The sequence below is a fragment of the Eurosta solidaginis genome, chromosome 3, assembly GCF_040869045.1.
Source record: "Eurosta solidaginis isolate ZX-2024a chromosome 3, ASM4086904v1, whole genome shotgun sequence".
In the NCBI taxonomy this organism is placed as follows: Eukaryota; Metazoa; Arthropoda; class Insecta; order Diptera; family Tephritidae; genus Eurosta; species Eurosta solidaginis.
This window is the reverse complement of record NC_090321.1, coordinates 231685362-231709963: the sequence shown is the minus strand read 5'-3', so window position 1 is coordinate 231709963 and position 24602 is coordinate 231685362. Positions and strand designations below refer to the sequence as shown.

At 36.3% G+C, this 24602-nt stretch overlaps 1 protein-coding gene across 2 annotated transcripts in view; it reads right to left on the bottom strand.

Annotated features, from left to right (window-relative positions):
- The window catches only part of LOC137245200 (DEP domain-containing protein DDB_G0279099), a 368986-nt gene that overhangs the window by 12315 nt on the left and 332069 nt on the right, over positions 1–24602 (bottom strand). For both annotated transcript variants that reach the window (XM_067775491.1, XM_067775493.1), the window contains one exon: positions 9513–11457. In XM_067775491.1, coding sequence (XP_067631592.1) covers positions 9513–10891 — 1379 coding nt within the window. In that variant the 5' untranslated portion in view covers positions 10892–11457. The remainder of the gene's footprint in view (positions 1–9512; positions 11458–24602) is intronic.

Genomic DNA, 24602 nt, shown 5'->3' with positions numbered 1-24602 from the left:
TTGTTCCGTGTCTTTTTTCCCTAAAAATTGCTGCTATGCTTCCAGTTTCCGTTGCTCCTAGCGAACGCTCTTTCTCTTCCCTTCGAAGGTTAAAAACTTATCTAAGAAGTACAATATGCCAGGAGAGGATGAATGGTCTGGCTCTACTCAACATCCATTCTACTATTGAAGTAACTCATGAAGAAATCCTAAACAAAATGGCAAAACAAACAAGAAAAATAAATATTGTTTTGTAGAAAGAAAGAAAAATTTCAAATATGTAATATGTAAAAAAATAAATATGTGTATATTTACAGGTAATTATTATTTACTGACACTTTGGCCAAACCTTCCATGAAATTCGTAACAGAAACTATGCAAACCATCTCCAAAACATTTTCGAAAAATTCGAAAATTCAAGAAAAAATCACGAAAATTTCGAACGTTTCATTTAGATTATCCCACATTTTATGAGGTGCTCAGATTTGTAGTCCAATCAATTTAAGTCTAAGAACGTTCACGTAATAAGCCGCTCAGAACTCGTATTGATTTTAACTTTTTTCGGAAGCGTGTTTAATACTTACTTTTTTAAATGCAAGACCTAGTATACATGTGACGAGATTATCAGAGCAGAGCTCACAGAGTATATTAATTTTGTTCCACATAACGGTACCCCGTAACGGCATAAACTAATCGAGATACATATAGACTTCTATATATCAAAATGATCTGGGCGAAAAAAGAAATTCATTTAGCCATGTCCCGTCCGTCCGTCCGTCTGTCCGTTAACATGATAGCTTGAGTAAATTTTGAGGTATCTTAATGACATTTGGTATGTAAGTTCCTGGGCACTCATCTCAGACCGCTATTTAAAATGAACGAAATCGGACTATAACCGCGCGCTACTTTTTCGATATCGTAAATTTCGAAAAACCGATAATTCAATACCAAAAACGGATAAAGCGATGAAACTTGGTAAGTGGGTTGACATTATGATGCAGAATAGAAAATTAGTAAAATTTTGGACAATAAGCGTGACCGCCCACTTTTAAAAGAAGGCAATTTAAAAGTTTTGCAAGCTGAAATTTTGCAGTTGTTGAAGATATCATGATGAAATTTGGCGGGAACGTTACGTTACAAAAAATTGAATATCTTTACAGTATATAAGTAAATTATGTCAACATTCAACTCCAGTAATGATATGGTGCAACAAAATACAAAAATAAAAGAAAATTTCAAAATGGGCGTGGCTCTGCCCTTTTTGATTAAATTTGTCTAGAATACCTTTAATGCCATAAGTCGAACAAAAATTTACCAATCCTTGTGAAATTTGGTAAAGGCATAGCTTCTATGACGATTACTGTTTTCTGTGAAAATTGGCGAAATCGGTTGAAGCCACGCCCAGTTTTTATACACAGTCTGTCCTTCCGCTTGACCGTTAACACGATAACTTGAGCAAAAATCGATATATCTTTACTAATCTTAGTTCACGTACTTATCGGAAGTAACTTTATCTTGGTATTAAAAATGAGCGAAATCCGACTATGACCACGCCCACTTTTTCGATATCGAAAATTTCGAAAAATTCAAAAAATGCCACAATTCTATACCAAATACGTAAAAAGGTATGAAACATGGTGATTGGATTGGTTGTTTTACGCAAACTATAACTTAAAAAAAAACTTTGTATATTGGGTGTGACATCTACCACATTAAGTAGAAGAAAATGAAAAAGTTCTGCAGGGCGAAATCAAAAGCCCTTGGAATCATGGCAGGAATACTGTTCGTGGTATTACATATATAAATAAATTAGCGGAACCTGACAGATGATGTTCTGGGTCACCCTGGTCCACATTTTGGTCGATATCTCGAAAACGCCTTCACATATACAACTAAGGGCCACTCTCTTTTAAAACCCTCATTAATACCTTTAATTTGATACCCATAAAGTACAAACACATTATAAAGTCACCCCTGGTCCAACTTTATGGCGATATCTCTAAAGGGCGTCCACCTATAGAACTAAGGCTCAATACTCTCTAATACCTTTTATTTGATCCCCGTGCCATACAAACACATTACAGGGTTACCCTATGTTCATTTTCCTACATGGTGCTTTTCCTTTATTTGACAAAGGATGAAGAAAAATCGTTCCAAAAATTGTCACCCTTGGTCTACAATTTCGGACTCTTATCGACTCACAATTAAGAGCGCTTCTAAAATATTTCAGGGGTGATTTAAAAAAAAAATGATAACGAAATGTATCCATGAAAAAGACAATTTTGTCTCCAAAGATCTCAGCTGAGTATGTAATGATCGGTTACACCCGAACTTAGCCTTCCTTACTTGTTAATGTTACATGCTTACCCCAGCATTTGAACCAGAATTTCGAATTGCACCATACGGCGGTGTGCTAATTGATTGCCTATACGTATGTGCAGAAAAACGTTCACATGGAAGGCCATTACTGATGGCATGGAAAATGTTTTCTTTGGTTGACAATACGTTTTGGGATTCATTGAAGTTGTTCTTAAATTTTTGGGAAATTATTTTAAAATTTTCTGAGTCGATTATTTTGAAAAAATGTATTCAATTTTTGAAAAACGGGTTTTGGATATTTTGGTTAGTTAAAACACGTTTTCGCTTCTTGTAAGACCCGGAAGATCCGGGTTTTTAAAAAGTTTGACTCACCGGATACGATTCCACGGGCATTTGCATTATTATTGTTTCTTTTAGTATAAACAGTTGTACATACATACATACATACATGCATAATGAATATTCATGTATGCTTTTAGTGGCCAGCGATTTGTTGAATGACTGCGCGTTAAAGTCAAAAGATCATTTCGGGAAAATCTCCCCCAAGGCACAAATTCAAATGTTGACATATATTAAGTACTGTTAGATAAACATATATATGTTTATAAAGGTATACAAAGCGAGAAACAAAACAAAAAGTAAAAAAAAACATACAAAACAACAAATTGTTAGACTGAAATGTCGCGAAAAGTTTTCAATGGGGCAAAGCAGCTGGGCGCAAGGAAAAATGTTTGCTTTCCAACATCGTCACACAATTGGCAAAAGAGCACGAAAAAGACGTATGACGATTGAATATTATTTAGTATTTTTTCAGAGCTATTTTTGTTAACAAAAATAGCAAATTCGTTTGGCAGCCAACATACGTACATATAAGGGACACACTTGCATACATACCTCAGTCATTAAGGTGGGCTTCTATATAAATGTATGTATATATATATGTGAAAAACATTTTTAAAAGCACCCAGATCACCTTAAAAAAATATAAACTCTTTGCGCAATTTGTTTTCCAGTTTATTCGGATGTTTTATTTCTACTATTTATAATTGTCAGATGTTACTCATACGACCCGTCCAACGCCCGATTCATAAGTTTCGCACAGAAAAGGGACTAGCAATCTTTATAAGCTTGTTGCACTATACGCTCTTATAAAATTAATGCGCTTTTTCGAACTTAAAAACTGATTGTAAAAATAAATGCACAATTCAAACTTCAACTATCACACAGATGATGGGAGCTCAATACCAAAACTAGGAAAAAATAATAATTATGCAGTTCAATTCTTATCGGGTATTTGTAAACTGATTGCTTGCTATTTCTACTACTAATATTTTTCAAAAAATCGCAAAGAAACACATTTAAGAATGTCAATTCGATTTGGGATCAAAATGGCTGCAATGATCAAAAAATTTATCACCGAGCAAACCTCTTGTGATTGAATCATGGAACGTGCGTTATTTCATAGTGAAGTCAATGTGTTCAGGCCTTAAGAAAAATATGTTTTTTTTTTTTAATTTCTCGAATTATAGATTTTTTTTTTTTGTAAAAAGTTTGGAAATTGGTTTTCGAATCTATATATAGATGAATTTAAATATATAGGCAATTCACTAATTCTCTTATTTGCCGTATGTGCTATGCTTAAATCAAATTTTGTATTGGGAATCATGGAAACAAGTTTTAAAATTTTACATGAATACGACACTCTTGGTTTTTTTAAATTAATAAAATATGAAAAAAAAACGAGCCTGACCCGTGCGCATCTTGCGCAACCAATATAAAAGTCTCTTATCAAATATCAACAGAAATCAGCTGTTCTATTAACTTACAGCTTGCGCTGCCATCTAGCGTACACTAGAAACCGCCGGTAATGCAGTGCAAATATTCACAATAGTGTCATAGTACAAATAGATTTCTTTGTGTGCTCACAATCGTTTATTTTTAACAAATTATTTTAATAAAATATATCTAAACAAAAGCAATACGACCAAAATTGCCTAAAGCTCGCTAATAGCCCGGATCTCCATCTTTACAACCAAAACTTTATTTATAGATTTGGATTACAAATAAGAGCGAAAAAGGGACCAGTACATACAAACATCAATTAGAAATAATATATATGATAAACAATTTTACGTAATGAAAAGTAGACAGCGTTCGATAAGTTTATAAAAAATTTAATGAGAATGTCAAATATTGAGGATTTTTGTATTAGTAATAATATTGAAGAAAATCTAAAAAACTTCGAAAGAAAAAAATTGGCAGATGTTAATGCGAATTTAAGGAGTCTTTAAACCTGTACTTTGCCAGATTAGAATGGATACTCAAAAGATTTCCTGAAATTATTAATAAAATTTTGGAAACTCCTCAAATTTTCATTTTCCTTGAAAAAAGCTTCAAAAATGGCTTACACATGAATTGTAAAGATTTTTTTAAATAAAAAAAAAATTTAGAAATCATTTTATGTGGAGAAAAGTATATGCATATATATCGTCACCTTATATTCAATACCCTCCATTAGGAAAAATCCGATGTGATGTGACACCCCTATTCTGAGTTGCTAATAATATGAAGTACTGCAATGGGTGAAGAGAAATCCCGATGTGTATTCAAATCAGTTTTTTGCTCTTGACTCTGCTTAATTATGTTGAAATGGAGGATAGAGTTTTTTTGCTGAAAATTATTGTTATAAAAATATTGTTGATAGAGCTTTTGCAGAGCAAAGAAAATTATAGTTTTTTGGATGTGGCGTTCATGTTAAACCATGTTCGAGAATGATACTATTTAAAAGTGGGTAGAGCTAAATTTTTATATCAATGGCCATAATATTAGTTCTCAAGGCAGGTATTATCCAAAACGGTTTTCGACACTGAAAATATTGATATATGGTAGCTTATGTCTATACCGGCCGTTTAACACCATTTTATTCTAACGTTATTATATTAAAGCTGTTGAACTTAGGGGTATAATAACATAAATATAGTTTAAAAATAAAATAATAAAAAGAAAAATTTTGGTTAAACTGTTTTAATGAAATCCTTTGGCGACCTTTTTCTGTTAACAAGGTATTTGTTTAACCGGCTTTAGGTCCAAAGCCGGTTAAACAAATACCTTGTTAAACTGTTTTATTGAAAACAATACTTACATTAAGTAATAATAATACTTAAAGCTAGAAAATAATTAGGTAGGTCCTAGGTATTAGTCATCACACTCCTCATCAATCTAGGGCGTTGATCAGACAATTAAATAAAGGCGTTAGGCGCGTGAAATTTCTAAAAATGTGAAGCGTAGCATAACCTTATTAAGTTCCAGTTGGTCTTATATATGACTATCAATAGAAATTTGACGCGTCCAACGCTTTTATTTAACTGTTTGATCAACGCCCTAGATTAGTATTATTACTACTTCATGTAAGTATTGTTTCCAATAAAATAATAACTTAAAACATTTTTTTTTAAATTATTTTATTTTCAAGTTTTAGTCTTTATTTAATTGCCTATTATTTCTCACTCATTTAGCGACTCATTATTACAAGGACTCTCTCCTGACAATTTGTTACAATCTAAGTCCTCAATCATAATCCTTCCAAAGACTTTACTCGACTCTGCGCCACGTATGCTTGTTCCTCCTCGAACTCCAAAATATTTTGATGTCACTTCTACCGGACTGTATGTTATATTTGTTCCAAATATGAGCCAAATCGGACATCGGACATAGGTGGCTTTCTATTAATGTATGTATTATGTGTTCCAAATATGAGCCATATCGGACCACAAATACGATTTTTTTAATATCTCGATCCTTGCGCCACTTAGCGGCGTTTTTTACATAGGTCGCTTTCCATTCATGTATGTGTTCTGTGTTCCAAATATGAACCAAATCGGACCACAGATACGGTTTTTTGAAATATTTACAAAATTCGTGCCGGCCAGCCAGCCAGTCAAGCTAAATAAAACCGTTTAAAAACTAAAAAACACAACGTAGCACAGAGGTTCGTGTCTCCGCTATTAATCACAACAGGTTTTGTAGCGAGCTATTTAACCATTACCGCGAGTCTATAATAATTGCCATTAGCTGGGTCTAACTCTCCTTTGCGCTCCTAGCCTAGAGAGTTACAAATAAGCATATATACAAGTGAAGCGTGTTAAAAATTAATGTTGATAGAGGATTTTGCTTTTAGAAAATAAATTTCAATGCTGATAGAAAAATGAGAATTATTACCACTTGAGCTAAATTGTATAGCTGACTTTAATCTCATATATGAAAGGTGAGTCAGAGAATATTTTACCATATAAAACACATTTTCGTCAAAATTGCTGATGGAGGATATTGAATATAAGCCAATGTACATATATGTACATTAGAGCGGGTCAAATTGTATGGATGGATTTTTTCGCATCAGGAGTATAGCAAAAACATAATCTACAGATGATTCTAAGAAAAAATGCTGAAGACACCATAGCTCTAAGTCCGATTTCGAGTCCCCGACTTTTGCAAAATATAAATTTTGCCATATAAATGTGGGGTTTGGCCAAAGAATCGTCAAAGCTTCTGGTATAATTATAGGAAAAATATATTTGACTTACTTTAAAGGTATTTTACGTACATTTCAGAATCTGTATTAATATCTATAGTGTTTTTGAATTTTAGTAGAGAGAAATTAGCCTAAAATGAACTTTTAACTACTACATTATCATTTTTAACAAATTTCTTATGGACAATTTTTTTCTTTACAGCTAAAATAAGTTCAGAACATTTTCAACAACTTTCACTCAGACAGTTTTTTTTCGAATTCGTTTTAGTGGAAACAAATTAAAAAAAAAAAACCTAATAATAATAAGCAAAAAAAAAACACAATTTTTGTAATTTTAACGTAATTTATTTAAAAAAAATTTTTTTTTTTACTTAGAATTGAACTGACCAGTTTAACTTTTTTTTTTCAAAGTAAAAGTAATGTTATGTTATTATTTGTTAAAATCTTTTTTGCTCTCCTCCATTCATGGTTGTTTTTCACGACTTTCTGCTGTAACAGCCATAATACCTTTACGTTTTTTTTCTATAACACGTTTGGAAACAGATATTAACAACTGTACATATCATATTGTTTCGAATATTAGCAAAACTAAGGGGTGCTGCCATCTCTAAGCCGATGCTAAGCAGTGACGTGAATTCACATCAATAATTCAATCATTATGTATCTACATAAACGAAACAATAATTGCGTCTACACATATGTACGATGTACGTATACGAGCAGCGGAGAGTCAATGCACAAACACATGCATATATCTGAGATACTCCTGAAAGTATGCAATGAGAGAAGCTATAAAATCGTGCAATTGTAGTTACAGCTGAGAAGTTTGAGAGCTGATGGCAACTAGTAGATTCTGGAAGCGCCTAGAAGATGCGAACGTTGAAGTCAGAGAGTATAAAAGGCAGCAAATGTAGAGGCGCTGGAATTCAGTTTGAATTGAGCTATCAAGCAGTTTCGATTAAGACGCTATCTAGCGAGCCATAGCAATATTATTTTGAAAGCAGAGTTTCGTTTGAGCTATCAATCAGTTTGGCTGTTAAGCAAGCTAGTTGCAAAGTATAAGTGTTATTGGGAAGTACTTTAATAAAGGCCATTTTTCCATTATTCAATATTGGAGTTATTTATTCAACAGTTTAGCGATACGAACATTGGCAGAAGATTGCAAATAAGGGGAGTTGCAGTAAAATCGTTACAATATGATAGAGCTATCAAAAAAAATGTATACTATCGAGAAAAAATACTTGATCTAACTAAACTCAGAGCTTACAAAAAATATAATATTGGAATGAATTTACTGAAATTCCGCTTATTCCAAATTTTCTGCTAACGTTCGAATCACTAAACTGTTGAATAAATAACTCCAATATTGAATAATGCAAAAATGGTTTTTATTAGACTACTTGAAAATAACACTTATACTTCGCAACTGATAGCTTGCTTAAATCAAACTGATTGGACGTAGCTCAACTGTTGTTGCTTTTATGCTGTTTGGTTTCCTCGTTGGCATATTTCTAGGCGGTTCTATTTCTAGAATTTACTAGTTAGTTATCAGCTATAAAATTACCAGGTATAACTACGTTTATAGCTTCTCATATGCGCGTGTATATGTGAGTGATACTTGCACAAATTATTGCCTTCTTTTGGAAGTATGTCAGATATATGCATGTGTTTGTACGTTGCTCTCCACTGCTTGTATGGACATATGTATAGACATAATGATTTATTTATATATTAGTGTAGCTAATATTCGTCACAATATCAAATTTAATACTTCAGATTATACTGATATGATTGATCTGAATGACGATAATTTAATATCTGAACCAGCATTCACAATAAATATTCCATACGATCACTTGGTACAATTCATAGATTATGATGAGCCAACACTAGATGATCCTAATATTCCAATGTATATACAAGGAACAGAAAGATATGTACATCTGTTTCCAAACGTGTTATAGAAAAAAAAAACGTGAAGGTGTTATGGCTGTTACAGCAGAAAGTCGTGAAAAACAACCATGAATGGAGGAGAGCAAAAAAGATTTTAACAAATAATAACATAACATTACTTTTACTTTGAAAAAAAAGTTAAACTGGTCAATTCTAAGTAAAAAAAAAATTTTTTTTAAATAAATTACATTAAAATTACAAGAATTGTGTTTTTTTTTGCTTATTATTATTAGGTTTTTTTTTAAATTTGTTTCTACTAAAACGAATTCGAAAAAAAACTGTCTGAGTGAAAGTTGTTGAAAATGTTCTGAACTTATTTTAGCTGTAAAGAAAAGATACATTTTTCCATAAAAAATTTGTTAAATATGATAATGTAGTAAGTAGTTAAAAGTTCATTTTAGGCTAATTTCTCGTAATTTAAGCCTGATATCTCTACTAAAATACAAAAACACTATATAAAATACCTTTAAAGTAAGCCCAATATGATATTTTTCCTATAATTCTATCAGAAGCTATGAAGATTTTTTGGCCAAACTCTACATTCATATGGCAAAATATCTATTTTGCAAAAGTCGGGACCTCGAAATGGGACTTAAAGCTATGGTGTCTTCAGCAATTTTTGACCCGCTCTAATATATGTATATATATATATATATATGTATATATATATATATGTACATTTAACAAAAATATCGAATGGTGCTTTTAAAAAATTGTTACGCCCACTCACCGAAAGAACTCCACCAACGAAACTTGCTGCTTTTCAACCTTGCCAACTGTGTATTTCTGCAACTCGTTCAACTTTAGTTTATGAGAATTTTGAGGGAAAATATTACTGCTTAATAACAAATCACTGACAATTTCAACGTTTTCAACACTTCCTACACTTTTACTTTCAGTTACACTTTGACTTGTATTATTACGCTTAATAATTTTATTATAATCACAATATGGATATTTAACACTAACAACTTGTTGTTGTAAAGTCTTTGAGTTTGTTGTGATTAAGAATAAACCTCCAATTAATTCACCATAAGCACATAAATCTTCAGTTATTTTCAATTCACTTAAACTATCAAAATGATGTTTATTAAATAAAATCTCTTGATAACTTTCGAAAATCCTTAAACGCGGATCACGTGGTGCATAATGTAGAAATACTTTATTCGATTTACTGCTATTATTATAAGTACGATGATTATTTGACGAAAAGCTCTGATTATTAAATAAACGTAATGTAACGAGGGCTGCCACCGTGATGTTGTTTTTGCTATTATTGATTGATGGTAATATTGGCGCAATAAATGATTCGATGATGTAGGGGATTTGTTGAAGTATTGTTTGTTTAAATATTGTTGACTTTAATTGTTTATTTTTGTTGTTGTTATTTTTATGATCGTGTTTGTTATTGTTGTTGTAATTAGTGTTAAAATTTTTAGCAGTTTTATTACACACTAACACTGTTATAATGATTTTAATTAAATTTTTGGTTGCTTCAGCAATTAATGCTATTGTTTTTTCAGTTATTTTTGTCGTTGTGGTTGTTGTTGACTTGAAAAGTGTTTTCATGCGAAAGTCATTCATTAAGACCACTAACTTCGTTATCACAGCGTCGGAGAGGAAATTTTGGATGTTTTGGGTAAATTGAGCGTTTAATAAAAGGATAAGTACAAGCGCGTACAGGGACACCACCACCGACGCTGTTACCGCAACGTATAACGGTAACGCGTTTTCGAATGTGTTATTGGCTATTAGAAGCGATTCGATGGATACGCGACGACAACAATACGACAACGACAAGCTCAATAATACGATGCTCACTAAAAATTTGACAATTAATTGGAAAGAATTTTGCTTTGTTTTGTTGAATGCTGTGACGGTTGTTGTTGTTGATGCTTCTTCGGTTTTTGCTATTTTTATGCTGCTGCTAATTGTCGTTGTTTCTGTGGTGGTTGTTGTTGTAGTTTTAGCTAAAATCTCTACTGCTTGTCTTTGACGTTTGACGTATTTCGCTTTAAATTTTGTTGCACTTTTGCAATGCGGCGGCGTCGTCGTCGTCCACTTCAACAACGTCTTTGGCAGAATCACAAATACCGATGGAATCAACATGCGGCAAGTAGATTTTTCTATAATTTATATATTGATAAAAAAAAAGTTTTTATACGCCGAAAATGCTTCAGCGTATTTTATTTTTGGTATATTATTGTTTGCTATTTTTTTCTTTTTTTCTTTAACGCATAAAACTTAAGAGAAATACAAAAAAATAAAAAAATAAAATATTTATGCAATTCGCTTTGGCTTCTCACTTCGTTTCGTGTTTACACTTAGTTAATGCGTTAAATCGTATAAAAGTTAAATTTCTTTAGCTGATTTGATTTCACCATATAAGGAATTGCGCTGCTGGCGCTGCAATGCAAAATTTTTTTTGCTGTTGTCCATTCACCACAACACTCTTCACTCTATATGTCATATAAGCTGCCGTTTTCGTTGCGGCCCGTACATTGTGGAAAAATTGGTAAAATTATTTAAGTGCCAACAAAAGTTGATAAATGATATTTTTGTTTTCTTTTTGTTGATTAATGTGCGCCGATGACGATTATTTAGCACAAATATGCCTCTGCTTGTCAATTAAGTTGCTGATTTCGGCGTTGGTTTTAAACAGATCTTTTGGATTACTGTAAAGGAAAAAAGAAACAAAACAAAGCTAACGATTAGATAAATTACATAAGTTTTGTTTTAATAAAGTATGTATTTTTTAAAAAGCAAAATTTATCATTGAATTTGTAACAAATATTTTCATCGGCATACCTATTTCATTAAGATTTGCTTGTTTACATATGTACAGCTGTGAATCGAAAAAAGGCAGGAACAAATAAGGACGGGACTGTTTTCGGTTGTGCGAAGACTTCGTACCTTTCATGAATGGGGCTGAACAATAATTTTATCCCGTTCGTAATCTCCAAATAATCGGATGTATAAGATAAGAAATACATAGTGAACAGATGTACATACCTAAACGATTTTTAAGATAAATATAAAATAAAAATGGCAAAAAACCCCCTTATCTGAACCATATGTTGTATGGGATATATATTATATATAGCTCCTATCGAAATGATTTTTACAGAAAATCTTCTATGATATATTAGAATATATCACCAAGTTTCACGTTTTTATATTCGAAACTAAGGGAGAAATTGCCAAAAATCTTTCTATCTGAACGATCGGTTGTATGGAATATATACTATATATAGCTCCGATCAAAGTGATTTTTTTAAAAAATCTTATATGATATATTAAAATATATATCACCGAGTTTCACATTTCTACTTTCTAAATTAAGGGAGAAATGGCCAAAAATCTTTTTATCTGAACGATCGGTTGTATGGGATATAACTATATATAGCTCCGATCAAAGTGATTTCAGGATGTCTTCTATGATATATTAGAATATATATCACCGAGTTTCACGTTTATACTTTTTAAATTGCGGCAGGAATGACCAAAAACGTCTTATCTGAACGATCGGTTGTATGGGAGATATATGTTATAGTGATCCGATCCTACCGGATCCGACAAATGTCTAATATAATACAAAAATACATCCTTGTGCCAAATTTAATTGAGATATCTCAAAATTTGAGGGACTAGTTTGCGTTCAAACAGACAGACGGACGGACAGACGGACATGGCTATATCAACTCAGTTCGTCGCCCTGTGTGTCTATCTTCTATATTTCTCAATGCTACAAACATCGGACCAAAGTTAATATACCATTTCATGTTCATGAAAGGTATAAAAATGTATAAACCATCAACAGTTATTTACCTGTTAATTTTTTTCGTCAACTTTAGGGAAAAAAGCTTTACTGTCAATTAAAAACCAGTTTTCGAAAAATTCGAAAATCGGAAAATTTAAAATACTACAAAATATTCCAAATTTTATTTAGAAGACTCTGAGAATGCAGCACAATACTTCCAATAGTCCAATTCGTTTTAGCCTTACATAATACAGTTTTAAAGTGTCTCAAACTTCGCATTGATTTTTGGGCTTTTTTTCCGAAGGATGTTTTAGATTTCATTCCATACAAAGTGCGAAATTTTTTTTATTATATGGACGAATTTTGAGAAACTCCAAACTTGTACTATGTTAGACTAAAGTGAATTGGACTGCATACTCAGAAATTCTTTTATAATTCTAAATAAAAAAACTAAAAATGAAAAAGAAAACGTTTAATAAAAGTTTTTTTTTAAATTAATGAAAATTAGAAAAAAAACGAAAAAATTACTAATATAAAAACTTCTCGAATTTTTTTATATTTTCGAAATGATTAAAATTTTGTTTAGATAAACAAAAATGAGAAAATGTTTTTTAAACATTTTCGAAACTCACTAAAGATTTTTTAATTAACGAAAATCAGAAAAAAAATAACTCATAACTTTAAACGTGACATCAGGACCGACAAGTCGACAGCTGTTTCGATTATACCTTGTAAATCTCTTCAAAGCCTTTTCTCCCGGGAGTGGGATTTGAACCCGCACTCCTACGATGGTTAAAGTGTTAGGTTAGGTTGAACTGGCCGGTCCATGAGGACCTCACATAGACTGATTGAGTCCGTAGTGTTACCAGAACTTTGTTTTAACGACCAAACTGAAAAACCCTATCAAAACCAGGACCTATGTTATAAAATAACTCCGTCCTCTTGGCAAATACTAGAAGCTTCCGAGGACTTAAGCCACTTGCTGCTCCTAGATCTGGCAGATGTATCACTCCTAATAGCTGGAGTCTCAGCCTGGCAAGCGCAGGGCACGAGCACAGAACGTGCTCGATCGTTTCCTCCTCCAACACGCACTTCCTACATCTGCTATCACTGACCAAGCCTAATTTAAAGGCATGTGACGCCAGAAGGCAGCGTTCAGTCAGAATACCCGTCATGAGTCTACAGTCCTCTCTTTTTAATGATAGAAGCAACTTTGTTAGTCTAAGGTTGTAAGACCTACACATAATCTTCGACACTTTACAGCCCGCGCTTGAATCCACGCCTTTCCCGCTTGGCCGATCATGTGCACCTCTCACCTTCCTTAATCTCGCCCAGTCTAATTGGGACATCTACGGAGCAAGCTTCAAGGGAAGCGCGCTTTTTAGCTAGTTTGTCTGCTTTTTCATTCCCATCTATTCCCATATGCCCTGGGACCCAATATAGATGTATGCTTCTCCCTGACCCGATTGTCTCCAGAGACTGCTTACACTCTAACACGCATTTGGATGCTGTGCTATGCGAGATTATTGTCTTAATTGCTGCTTGAATGTCAATATAAAAGTTAACACGGTTGCAGCTTAAGCTATTCTCTTCCAGGGTTTCTACTGCTTTGGTTACGGCCAATATTTCCGCTTGGAAAACGCTACAGTAATCCGGCAGTCTGCTTATTTCCGGATCAGCACAGTATACTGCAGACCCTACTCCTTCCACTATTTTGGAATCATCTGTGTACACATGTATCGCCTCGTCCGCCATTTGCGCACCCTTGCGCCAACCGTCCACCTCTGTTGTGGCCTTAAGATCTCCCTCGAAGCGCAGATAGGGAATCAGGCAGTCTGTTCGTCTTGTGATTGATGACGCTATACTACTATGGCCATATGGTCGGCGCTCAAGCTGCCCCGAGGCACCGAGCCTGGGTGCGGTTGTTAATGCTATGTTCTTTGCTACCAGGTCTACAGGTGGAATGTGCAGAATGGCTTACAGTGCAGCCGTCTGGGTTGTTTTCAGGGCTCCCGTAATGCTAAACATCGATAGTCTGCATACCAGTGAGCTGCAATTATTCATGTTATTATATACATATAAGGTTATTAGTGGACTAACCAAAACAAACAAAGAATATCAAGCACTTACTATATCCACTAAAACACATTTACATAGTCATGCTTCGTAAAATGAATAACCGCTCATAAGCCACGAAGCAGTTCAGTACTCAATTGTCTTATTGAGGAAGAAATTCAACTGTGTTATACGAAAACACTAATTTGAATCAGTATGACTAACAGTACAATAAAATGAATATAATCATATCAGTCTTCTGACGCTAGCAACACAACGATGTACACGAAACTAAACTGAATACAGCGCTAAAGAAAAACCGATAATAAACGAAGTATACTGCGTATTACACACGAAACCAACATGCTACTGAGTTAAAGCGACTATGATTTCAGTTTATACTCAACAATGTCATATATGTATGGGACATATGTGTTGCGGGGCACTCGTATGTATTTTCTATTTTATGTGCTAGTCACTCATAGTATTTGTCTGTACTTGACTAAGTACACATTTAGCTCATGACTAAGTGCACTAATTTTATTAGTACTCAAAGCAGACCTCTGCTGCATACCCCCTCTAGTTTTGTGAGGTAAGTTGTTTTTTGTGTGGCTTTCCACCAAAAAAGAACTCCATAGTATAGAATAGGGCTTACAAGCGCTGTAAAAACCCAATGAGAAAGAGAGGGCGATAAGCCCCACGTACACCCCAGCATTCTTTTACATGCATAGAGTGCCGTTGAGGCCTTCTTAACCCTCTCCTCCACGTTGAGCTTCCATGACAGCTTACTGTCTAGGATGATTCCTAGATATTTTGTGCAAGGTTTCTCCTGTAAGGTCAACGCTCCTAACTTAGGCCTGGTCCAATTTGGGACCTTGTACCTCTTTGTAAATAAGACCATATCCGCACTGACTTTCAACCCGACATAAGATGCCCAGGTATGAATATCCCGAAGCGCCCGATCCATCAAAGAACTAAGCGTTGGAAGGCACTTTCCACTTATGACAATTGCAACATCATCCGCGTAAGCCGTAAGTTTTACGGGTCCCTCATCGAATCGCCTGAGCAGTTGGTTGATGACCATCGTCCACAGCAGAGGTGATAGCACCCCTCCCTGCGGCCAGGGGCACGCTCCACTGATTTCGTGGCCTCGTAAAATCCCCATTGTGATGTAATCTTTCTGCAATTTAACATGCAGCCGACCCATCTGATTAAGGCAGGATGTACTTTAATGTAATTAAGACCATCCATAATCGCCCATTTTGAAACATTAGATCGAAGTGTGAGTGATGTCTGCTGGCTCTTCTAAACCGTCTCCCGATGGGAAATGTGTGTTGAGAAGCACCTCAAGGGATTCCTCACTATTACGTGACCATTCCCCGTTCTCTTTCTTTATTAACCCCTGTACTATGTTTCCTCTTGCTACGACTTTTTTCAACCGTGCTGTTTCGCTGGAGCACTCTATGTCCGTACAGAAACTTTTCCATGAGTTTCTCTTCGCCCTGGCAATTTCAAGCTTGTAGATCCTCAGTAGATCCCTGTACTCGTCCCGACACGCTTCGCTTTCCGCGGTCTTTGCGAGCTTAAACATTTCTTTTACCTGTCCTCTTAGAAGACTCAGCTCATTGCTCCACCATGGCGGCTTTGCTTTTCCTCTGAATCTTCTTAGAGGGCAAGCTTTGTTATACGCAGTCATAAGCGTCCTTGTTAGGAATTCATTCGACTCCTCCAGTTCCTCTACATTAGTAACCTGTTTGGGTTGTCCCAGTTTTGTTTCTTCATGTTTCTGGAATTTAGTCCAGTTCGTTGACTTAGGGTTTCTAAAGGTTCCTCCCTTCTGTACCCTCTTTAGGGGGATGTTGAAGCTGATATACGCATGGTCGGAGAAGGATGGTCTATCAAGAACCATCCAATCATACCTTGATATATCACGCTCGGAGCTCAATGTAATATTTAGAACATTGCTGGATGTTGGACCAATGTATGTAGGGACATTTCCCCTGTTGGCTATCTGAAAATTGGTTTGCAGGATGTAACAGAATAGAGATTCGCCTCTTTCGTTCATATCTGCTCCTCCCCACGCATTGTGGTGCGCATTTGCATCTGCGCCTATGACCAACCGCCCTTTGCGCCCTTCCTCCTGTACTAGCCTTTTGCATTCCATCGGTGGAACCTCCGCAGCATGGGTCACATAGCAGGACGCCAGGATAAATGCCTGCTTTTTCTTTTGCTCAACGGCCACCGCTACGAGGTCCTCAGTGGTGTAATTAGGCAGCATATATGAATGCAGCTGTTTTCTTACCATTACTACAGCTCGCAGCCGTCCTTCCGTTTGCGCGTAGTAAACGCCAAACCAGCGCGCGCTAACTCCAGAAACCTTTCCTCCCGATGAGAGCCACGGCTCCTGGATCAGCGCCACGTCATACGAACCCTCCTCAAGGGTTAGGAAGAGTTCGCTCGACGCCACTTTACTGTGTTGAAGGTTTATCTGTAGGACTCGCAGCCCCATTGGGCTGTTTGTCCCCCTCCAGCACCTTCGTCGTGACGTCGTCGTCCTCCCCTTGCCCTTTTGGTTTAGAGTATTCGAGGCCCCCTTCAGCCTCTCGTGACTGTTGTGCCGGGTATTCCTCTGTGCGAGTCACAGCACAATTTGGCGGTTGGTCCTCTTCTAACACCTTCGTGGTGACGTCGGGGACCTCCACCTGTCTTTTTTCCCTTAGGCTTTTGAGGTCCTTTTCGACTTCGCCCACCTCTAGCGTGTTAGGGTTTTTATCCTCGGGACTTCTTTTCCTGAGTCGCATGTAAATTTTGCTAGTGCCAAAGGACATTTTGCCAAGCTGCGTGTACAAAATATCCTCCGCCTGCTTGTTTATTTGGAATATGTAGAACTGACCATCCTCGGTAGGCCGAGATACAGTAAGTACCTTCCAATCCTGTGCCGGTATGTTCGGATTCTGATTCTGCAGAAGTCGCAATGTATCCTCCGACTTCATCACGCATGGTATCCATACCTTAACTTTTGATACCGTGGGGATTTGCGCTTTATCCACCACCTCAAACCGCACGTTCGTGCCTTGCCTTTGGAGGTTTGGAACCACTTCCTCCAGCCACCGCAAGCTCGCGATGTTGTCGCACGCTATCATCTTCACACCATTATACCACCCCTCAAATCAAAGGTTGGAAGGGGCTTACTTGGTTGTTCCCGCACCATCTTAAGCATTAGGCTAATAAGCTCCTTTTCCACAGATCTCCACATTTCAGTAGTCATTTGTCCGAAAGGACTGCTACGATCAACCAGCGCCACAGTCAGAGACTGCTTTGCCACATCACTCATCTTCTCGGGAAAAGCCGGAATCTTAGTGTTATATCCCTGTGGCACCTCCGAGAAAACCGGAGTCTTAGCGTTAACTCCCTTTAGCATCTCCGAGAAATCCGGAGTCTTAGCGTTATCTCCCTTTGGCTTATCTCCTACTTCAGTAGTTGGAACTTCCCTCTGACTAGCAGCTTTCGAGGTACTTGCTACCGCGCTATTGGGGCCCAACTGTCTTACAGCGTTGGGCCTACTTGTCTTGTCTATGCGACTGCCCTGCCTCGCGGCTCTAGGACTGGGTTTTTTCTGCCTCTTGAAAGCAGGCTTCATTCTGCCATTCGACGTTTCTTCCTCCTCGCACCGGTTGCAGAACCGAGGGTTTCTCGCAGCAAACCTTTTGAACTGCCTTCGACCTACTTCTACCGCCTCATGGGCCCAATCCAAGTGCTCGATCTCCACTTCTGTTGGATCGACCACTGCTCCCAAGCGTTGTACAATTCTTAGTGCGGAACGGTACTGCGAAAGAGCTCTTTTACTTCCTCTGCTCCGTACCCTTCACCACTCTTCTACTCCGTTTTCATTTGTGTGCTTCTCCAACACGGAGTTCATTGAATCAGCACTACCCTCGCTCCCCGAGTCCGACGCATCGCTTAATTCGTATTTGTCGTCCTTGGATTGGGACTCAGTCCTCCTCTTTACATCGTCCTTATTACAATCAGGTAATGAGTCGTTCATCTTGGTCGTGCGACCACCTGCCCGACAAGGCGGGCTCACCGGTCCAGTATTATATACGGGGAAAGAACTATCCGCCACAGCAGCGCCCCTTACTGTGGTAAGGCCATAAATACTTCCCGAGGTGGCCCGGTATCGGGAAGGCTCCGTTCGAATACAGCCGAATTTATCCCCTGGCTGCAAATCGTCCAATAGGCACGGTCCGCATAACACCCTGGATTAGGGGGTTGGCAGTTCTTGGTCACCGACATCCCGCTGCCCTCTTATGAGGAAAGCGGCGTAGATGTCAGTCCTAAACAGCTCCGCCTCATAGTCGGGCACTATGGAGTTCGGCTAAGCCCTCACACCAACGACAAGGTGCCTACCCTAGTGAGGGCACGTCATGCCTTAGTTGTTGTAAACCTCATCCCAATTGCCTTTGCATATTTTCTTTATTTACAGTACATACTTCGTATGTCATCATGTGGGGTAATATTATGCGTTGGTAAGGCGGTTTTAAAGAAACTTGGTTTTGTTGCTTTTGTTCCCACTCCCGGGAGAAAAGGCTTTGAAGAGATTTACAAGGTATAATCGAAATAGCTGTCGCCCTGTCCGTCCTGATGTCACGTTGTATAAATTTTTCTCAAATTATTAAATAAATTATAAATTAAAAATAGCTTCAAATAAATGTTTTCATACATTTAAAGCAATAAGGGTAATCCGCGCTTAAAAACTCATACAAATAACTGATAACATTTGCAAGTATTTTTTGCTGCTATTTTTTTACTTGCAGATGTATGTAGCGGAAGTTGGAGCAGAAAATTCAGATTCACGCGATCCGTGGGGCTGATTTGAAAATCACTTATCTATATATTATCTATATACATACATGTATGTTTATGTCCAGCTTATGAACAGCAACCGGGAGAGTGTTCTTGTGAAGTTTCTTTCCGGGAAGCGGACCCAAACCAGGATCATACCAGGGATCGAACAATTGTTATTCATGGTTCGATTTGCCCCAATTTGATATATAGGTATCCCTCTGACTATATTAGTATTTACGAAAAGGAACTGACTGGGACTGGGAGGGAGAACAGAACTAGAACTGGAACTGGGACTTCGACTGGAGTTGTAACTGGAACTGGAGCTCGGATTGGGACTGGGAATAAGGGACGAAGAAGAATAAAAAGACCTTGAGAGAAGAGAAAATAGAGAAGGAGAAAGAGACTGAGAAGGAGATAGAGTTAGACGAAGAGAGATAGAGATAGATCAAGATAAAAGAAGTGAGGGAAACGATGGAGAGAGAGAAAGATACGCACAGAAAGGAGAAGGCAGAAGTAGGAGTAAATAAAAGGATAAGGAGAAGGAGCTGAGAGGGGGAGGGGGAGTAATGCAGATAGAATAGACCAAAGTTGGGGCAGAACAACGTCTACCGGGTCTGATAGTTATATAAATATACCTAAACAGTTTGGTGGGTTAAAATTCATTTTAATATATGTATACATTAGGGTGGGTCTATTTGTATGGACGAAAGTTAACCGATATCGCGTCATCGATTTTTCGATAGGACTACGCGTACCCAAAAAAATAATTTTCGAGCCTGCGAAATTTAATTTTTTTGCTTTTTTCGACTTTGATTTTTAAGGTTTTCTTCATGACCTACTAAAAAAATGTTCATATGTATACCATGGATACATCAAAATTTTACAACCAAATGAAAATGTTTTAGTAGGTCATGAAAAAAAACCTTAAAAATCAAAGTCGAAAAAAAAACTAAAAAAAAGAAATTTCGCAGGCTCGAAAATTATGTTTTTGGGTATGCGTAGTGGAACTTTTTTTCCTGAGCCCAAATCCTATCGAAAAATCGGTGGCGCGATATCGGTTAATAAATCGTGCCAGTCTAATATACATACATCATTTTACTGGTAACGTTATTATACGCAATCAAAATATGAGAAGTTGTTTGTAATTTTCGTAACTGGTTAAAAGAATGTTGTTAACAGCATACAATAAAGTTGTAAGTGACAGCTATCAGCACAAACCGGAGGTGGTACAAACGGCCCTAGGGGTTCTTTTTCTTCGTCTAATTTACTGATTGATTTGTGGTGCCTTAAATTATGCTTCTTGTTTAAGTAAACAATGAAAACGACAGTGAAATTTAAAAGGACACAAAATAATGACATATTAATTCTAAAAATCGGAAGTCAAATAATCAAATTACAGTAAAACAAGTAAGGAAGGCTAAGTTCGGGTGTAACCGAACATTACATACTCAGGTGAGAGCTTTGGAGACAAAATAAGGGAAAATCACCACTTAGCAAAATGAACCTAGGGTAACCCTGGAATGTGTTTGTATGACATGTGTATCAAATGAAACGTGTTAATGATTATTTAAAACGTAGTGGGCCTTAGTTCTATAGGTGGACGCCTTTTCGAGATATCGCAATAAGGGTGAACCAGGGGTGACTCTAGAATGTGTTTGTACGATATTGGTTCAAATTAAAAGTATTAATGAGGGTTTTAAAAGGGAGTAGCCCTTAGTTGTATATGTGAAGGCGTTTTCGAGATATCGATCAAAATGTGGACCATGGCGACCCAGAACATCTTCTGTCGGGTACCGTTAATTTATTTATATATGTCATTCCACGAACAGTATTCCTGCCAAGATTACAAGGGGGATTTTGATTTCGCCCTGCAAAACTTTTTCATTTTCTTCTACTTAATATGGTAGGTGTCAGACCCATTTTACAAAGTTTTTTCTAAAGTTATATTTTGCGTCAATAAACCAATCCAATTACCATGTTTCATCTCTTTTTTTCATATTTGGTACAGAATTATGGCATTTTTTTCATTTTTCGTAATTTTCGATATCGGAAAGTGGGCGTGGTCATAGTCGGACTTCGGCCATATTTTATACCAAGATAAAGTGACTTCAGATAAGTACGTGAACTAAGTTTAGTTACGATATATCGTTTTTTGCGCAAGTTATCGTGTTAACGGTCGAGCGGAAGGACAGACGGTCGTCTGTGTATAAAAACTGGGCGTGGCTTCAACTGATTTCGCCCATTTTCACAGAAAACAGTTATCGTCATAGAATCTATGTCCCTACAAAATTTCACAAGGATTGGTAAATTTTTGTTCGACTTATGTTATTAAAAGTATTCTAGACGAATTAAACGAAAAAGGGCGGAGTTACGCCCATTTTGAAATTTTCTTTTATCTTTGTATTTTGTTGCACCATATCATTACAGGAGTCGAATGTTGACATAATTTACTTTTATACTGTAAAGATATTAAATTTTTTGTTAAAATTTTAACTTAAAAATTTTTTTTTTTTTTAAAGTGGGCGTGTTCGTCATCCGATTTCGCTAATTTTTATTTAGCACACATATAGTAATAGGAGTAACGTGCCTACCAAATTTCATCATGATATCTTCAACGACTGCCAAATTACAGCTTGCAAAACTTTTAAATTACCTTCATTTAAAAGTGGGCGGTGCCACGCCCATTGTCCAAAATTTTTATAATTTTCTATTTTGCGTCATAAGGTCAACGCACCTACCAAGTTTCATCGCTTTATCCGTCTTTGGTAATGCATTATCGCACTTTTTCGGTTTTTGGAAATTTTCGATATCGAAAAAGTGGGCGTGGTTGTAGTCCGATTTCATTCATTTTAAGTAGCGATCTGAGATGATCGCCCAGGAACCTACATACAAAATTTCATCAAGATTTACTCAAGTTATCGTGTTTACAGGCGGACGGACAGACGAACGGACGGACGGACATGGCTAAATGAATTTCTTTTTTCACCCAGACAATTTTGATATATAGAAGTCCATATCTCTCGATTAGTTTATGCCGTTACGGATTACCGTTATGCGAACAAAGTTAATATATTCTGTGAGCTCTGCTCAGCTGAGTATAAAAATAATTGAGGGGATGTGTGGAATAACGGTATAAGTGAAGAATCAACCTTTTGAGAAAAGTGAAAAAAACTTAACAATGCAGGTAAATATAAATTTATAATAATCCTACTTGGTAGAATTTTAGATAGTATGATTCTTTGATAAGAAAAAGTAACAAATTTATATATAAATAATTTTATTAGAAAATGGATGATTTCTTTTTTTTTTTTTTGAGTTATACCGTTATTCCATAGATCGAATATCAAATATTTTGATTGAGATACTTTATTAAACAAAATAGTAGATACATTAATAACCATTGTTAAATACATTATATTCTATTATTTAGATGTGCTTATAACTATTTGTTATACTCAGTTGAGCAGAGCTCACAGAGTATATTAAGTTTGATTGGATAACGGTTGGTTGTACATATATAAAGGAATCGAGATAGATATAGACTTCCATATATCAAAATAATCAGGATCGAAAAAAAATTTGATTGAGCCATGTCCGTCCGTCCGTCCGTCCGTTAACACGATAACTTGAGTAAATTTTGAGGTATCTTGATGAAATTTGGTATGTAGGTTCCTGAGCACTCATCTCAGATCGCTATTTAAAATGAACGATATCGGACTATAACCACGCCCACTTTTTCGATATCGAAAATTTCGAAAAACCGAAAAAGTGCGATAACTCATTACAAAAGACAGATAAAGCGACGAAACTTGGTAGATGGGTTAAACTTATGACGCAGAATAGAAAATTAGTAAGATTTTGGACAATGGGCGTGGCACCGCCCACTTTTACAAGAAGGTAATTTAAAAGTTTTGCAAGCTGTAATTTGACAGTCGTTGAAGATATCATGATGAAATTTGGCAGGAACGTTACTACTATTACTCTATATGTGCTAAATAAAAATTAGCAAAATTGGATGAAGAACACGCCCACTTTTTAAAAAAAAATTTTTTTAAATTCAAATTTTAACAAAAAATTTAATATCTTTACTGTATATAAGTAAATTAAGTCAAAATTCAACTCCAGTAATGATATGATGCAACAAAATACAAAAATAAAAGAAAATTTCAAAATGGGCGTGGCTCCGCCCATTTTCATTTAGTTTGTCTAGAATACTTTTATTGCCATAAGTCGAACAAAAATTAACCAATCCTTCTCAAATTTGGTAGGAGCATAGATTCTATGACGGTAACTGTTCTCTGTGAAAATGGGCGAAATCGGTGGAAGCCACGCCCAGTTTTTATACACAGTCCACCGTCTGTCCTTCCGCTCGGCCATTAACACAATAACTTGAGCAAAATCCGATATATCTTTACTAAACTTATCCCACGTACTTACCTGAGCTCACTTTTTCTTGGTATAAAAAATGGGCGAAATCTGACCATAACCACGCCCACTTTATCGATATCGAAAATTACGAAAAATGAAAAAAATGCCATAATTCTATACCAAACACGAAAAAAGGGATGAAATATGGTAACTGGATTGGTTTATTGACGCAAAATATAACTTTGGAAAAACCTTTGTAAAATGGGTGTGACACCTACCATATTAAGTAGAAGAAAATGAAAAAGTTCTACAAGGCGAAATCAACAGCCCTTGGAATCTTGGCAGGAATACTGTTAGTGGTATTGCATATATAAATAAATTAGCAGTACCCGACAGATGATTTTCTGGATCACCTGGTCCACATTTTGGTCGATATCGCGAGAACGCCTTCACATATACATCTAAGGGCCACTCGCTTTTAAAACCCTCATTAATACCTTTAATTTGATATCCATATCGTACAAAAACATACCAGAGTCACCCCTGTCCCACCCTAATGGCGATATCTCGAAAAGGCGTCCACCTATAGACCTAATGCCCCCTCCCTCTTAAAATGCTCAGTAACACCTTTCGTTTGATACCCATATCGTACAAACATTCTAGAGTCACCCCTGGCCCACCCTAATGGCGATATCTCGAAAAGGCGTCCACCTATAGACCTAGTGTCCACTCCCTCTTAAAATGCTCAGTAACAGCTTTCGTTTGATACCCATATCGTACAAACATTCTAGA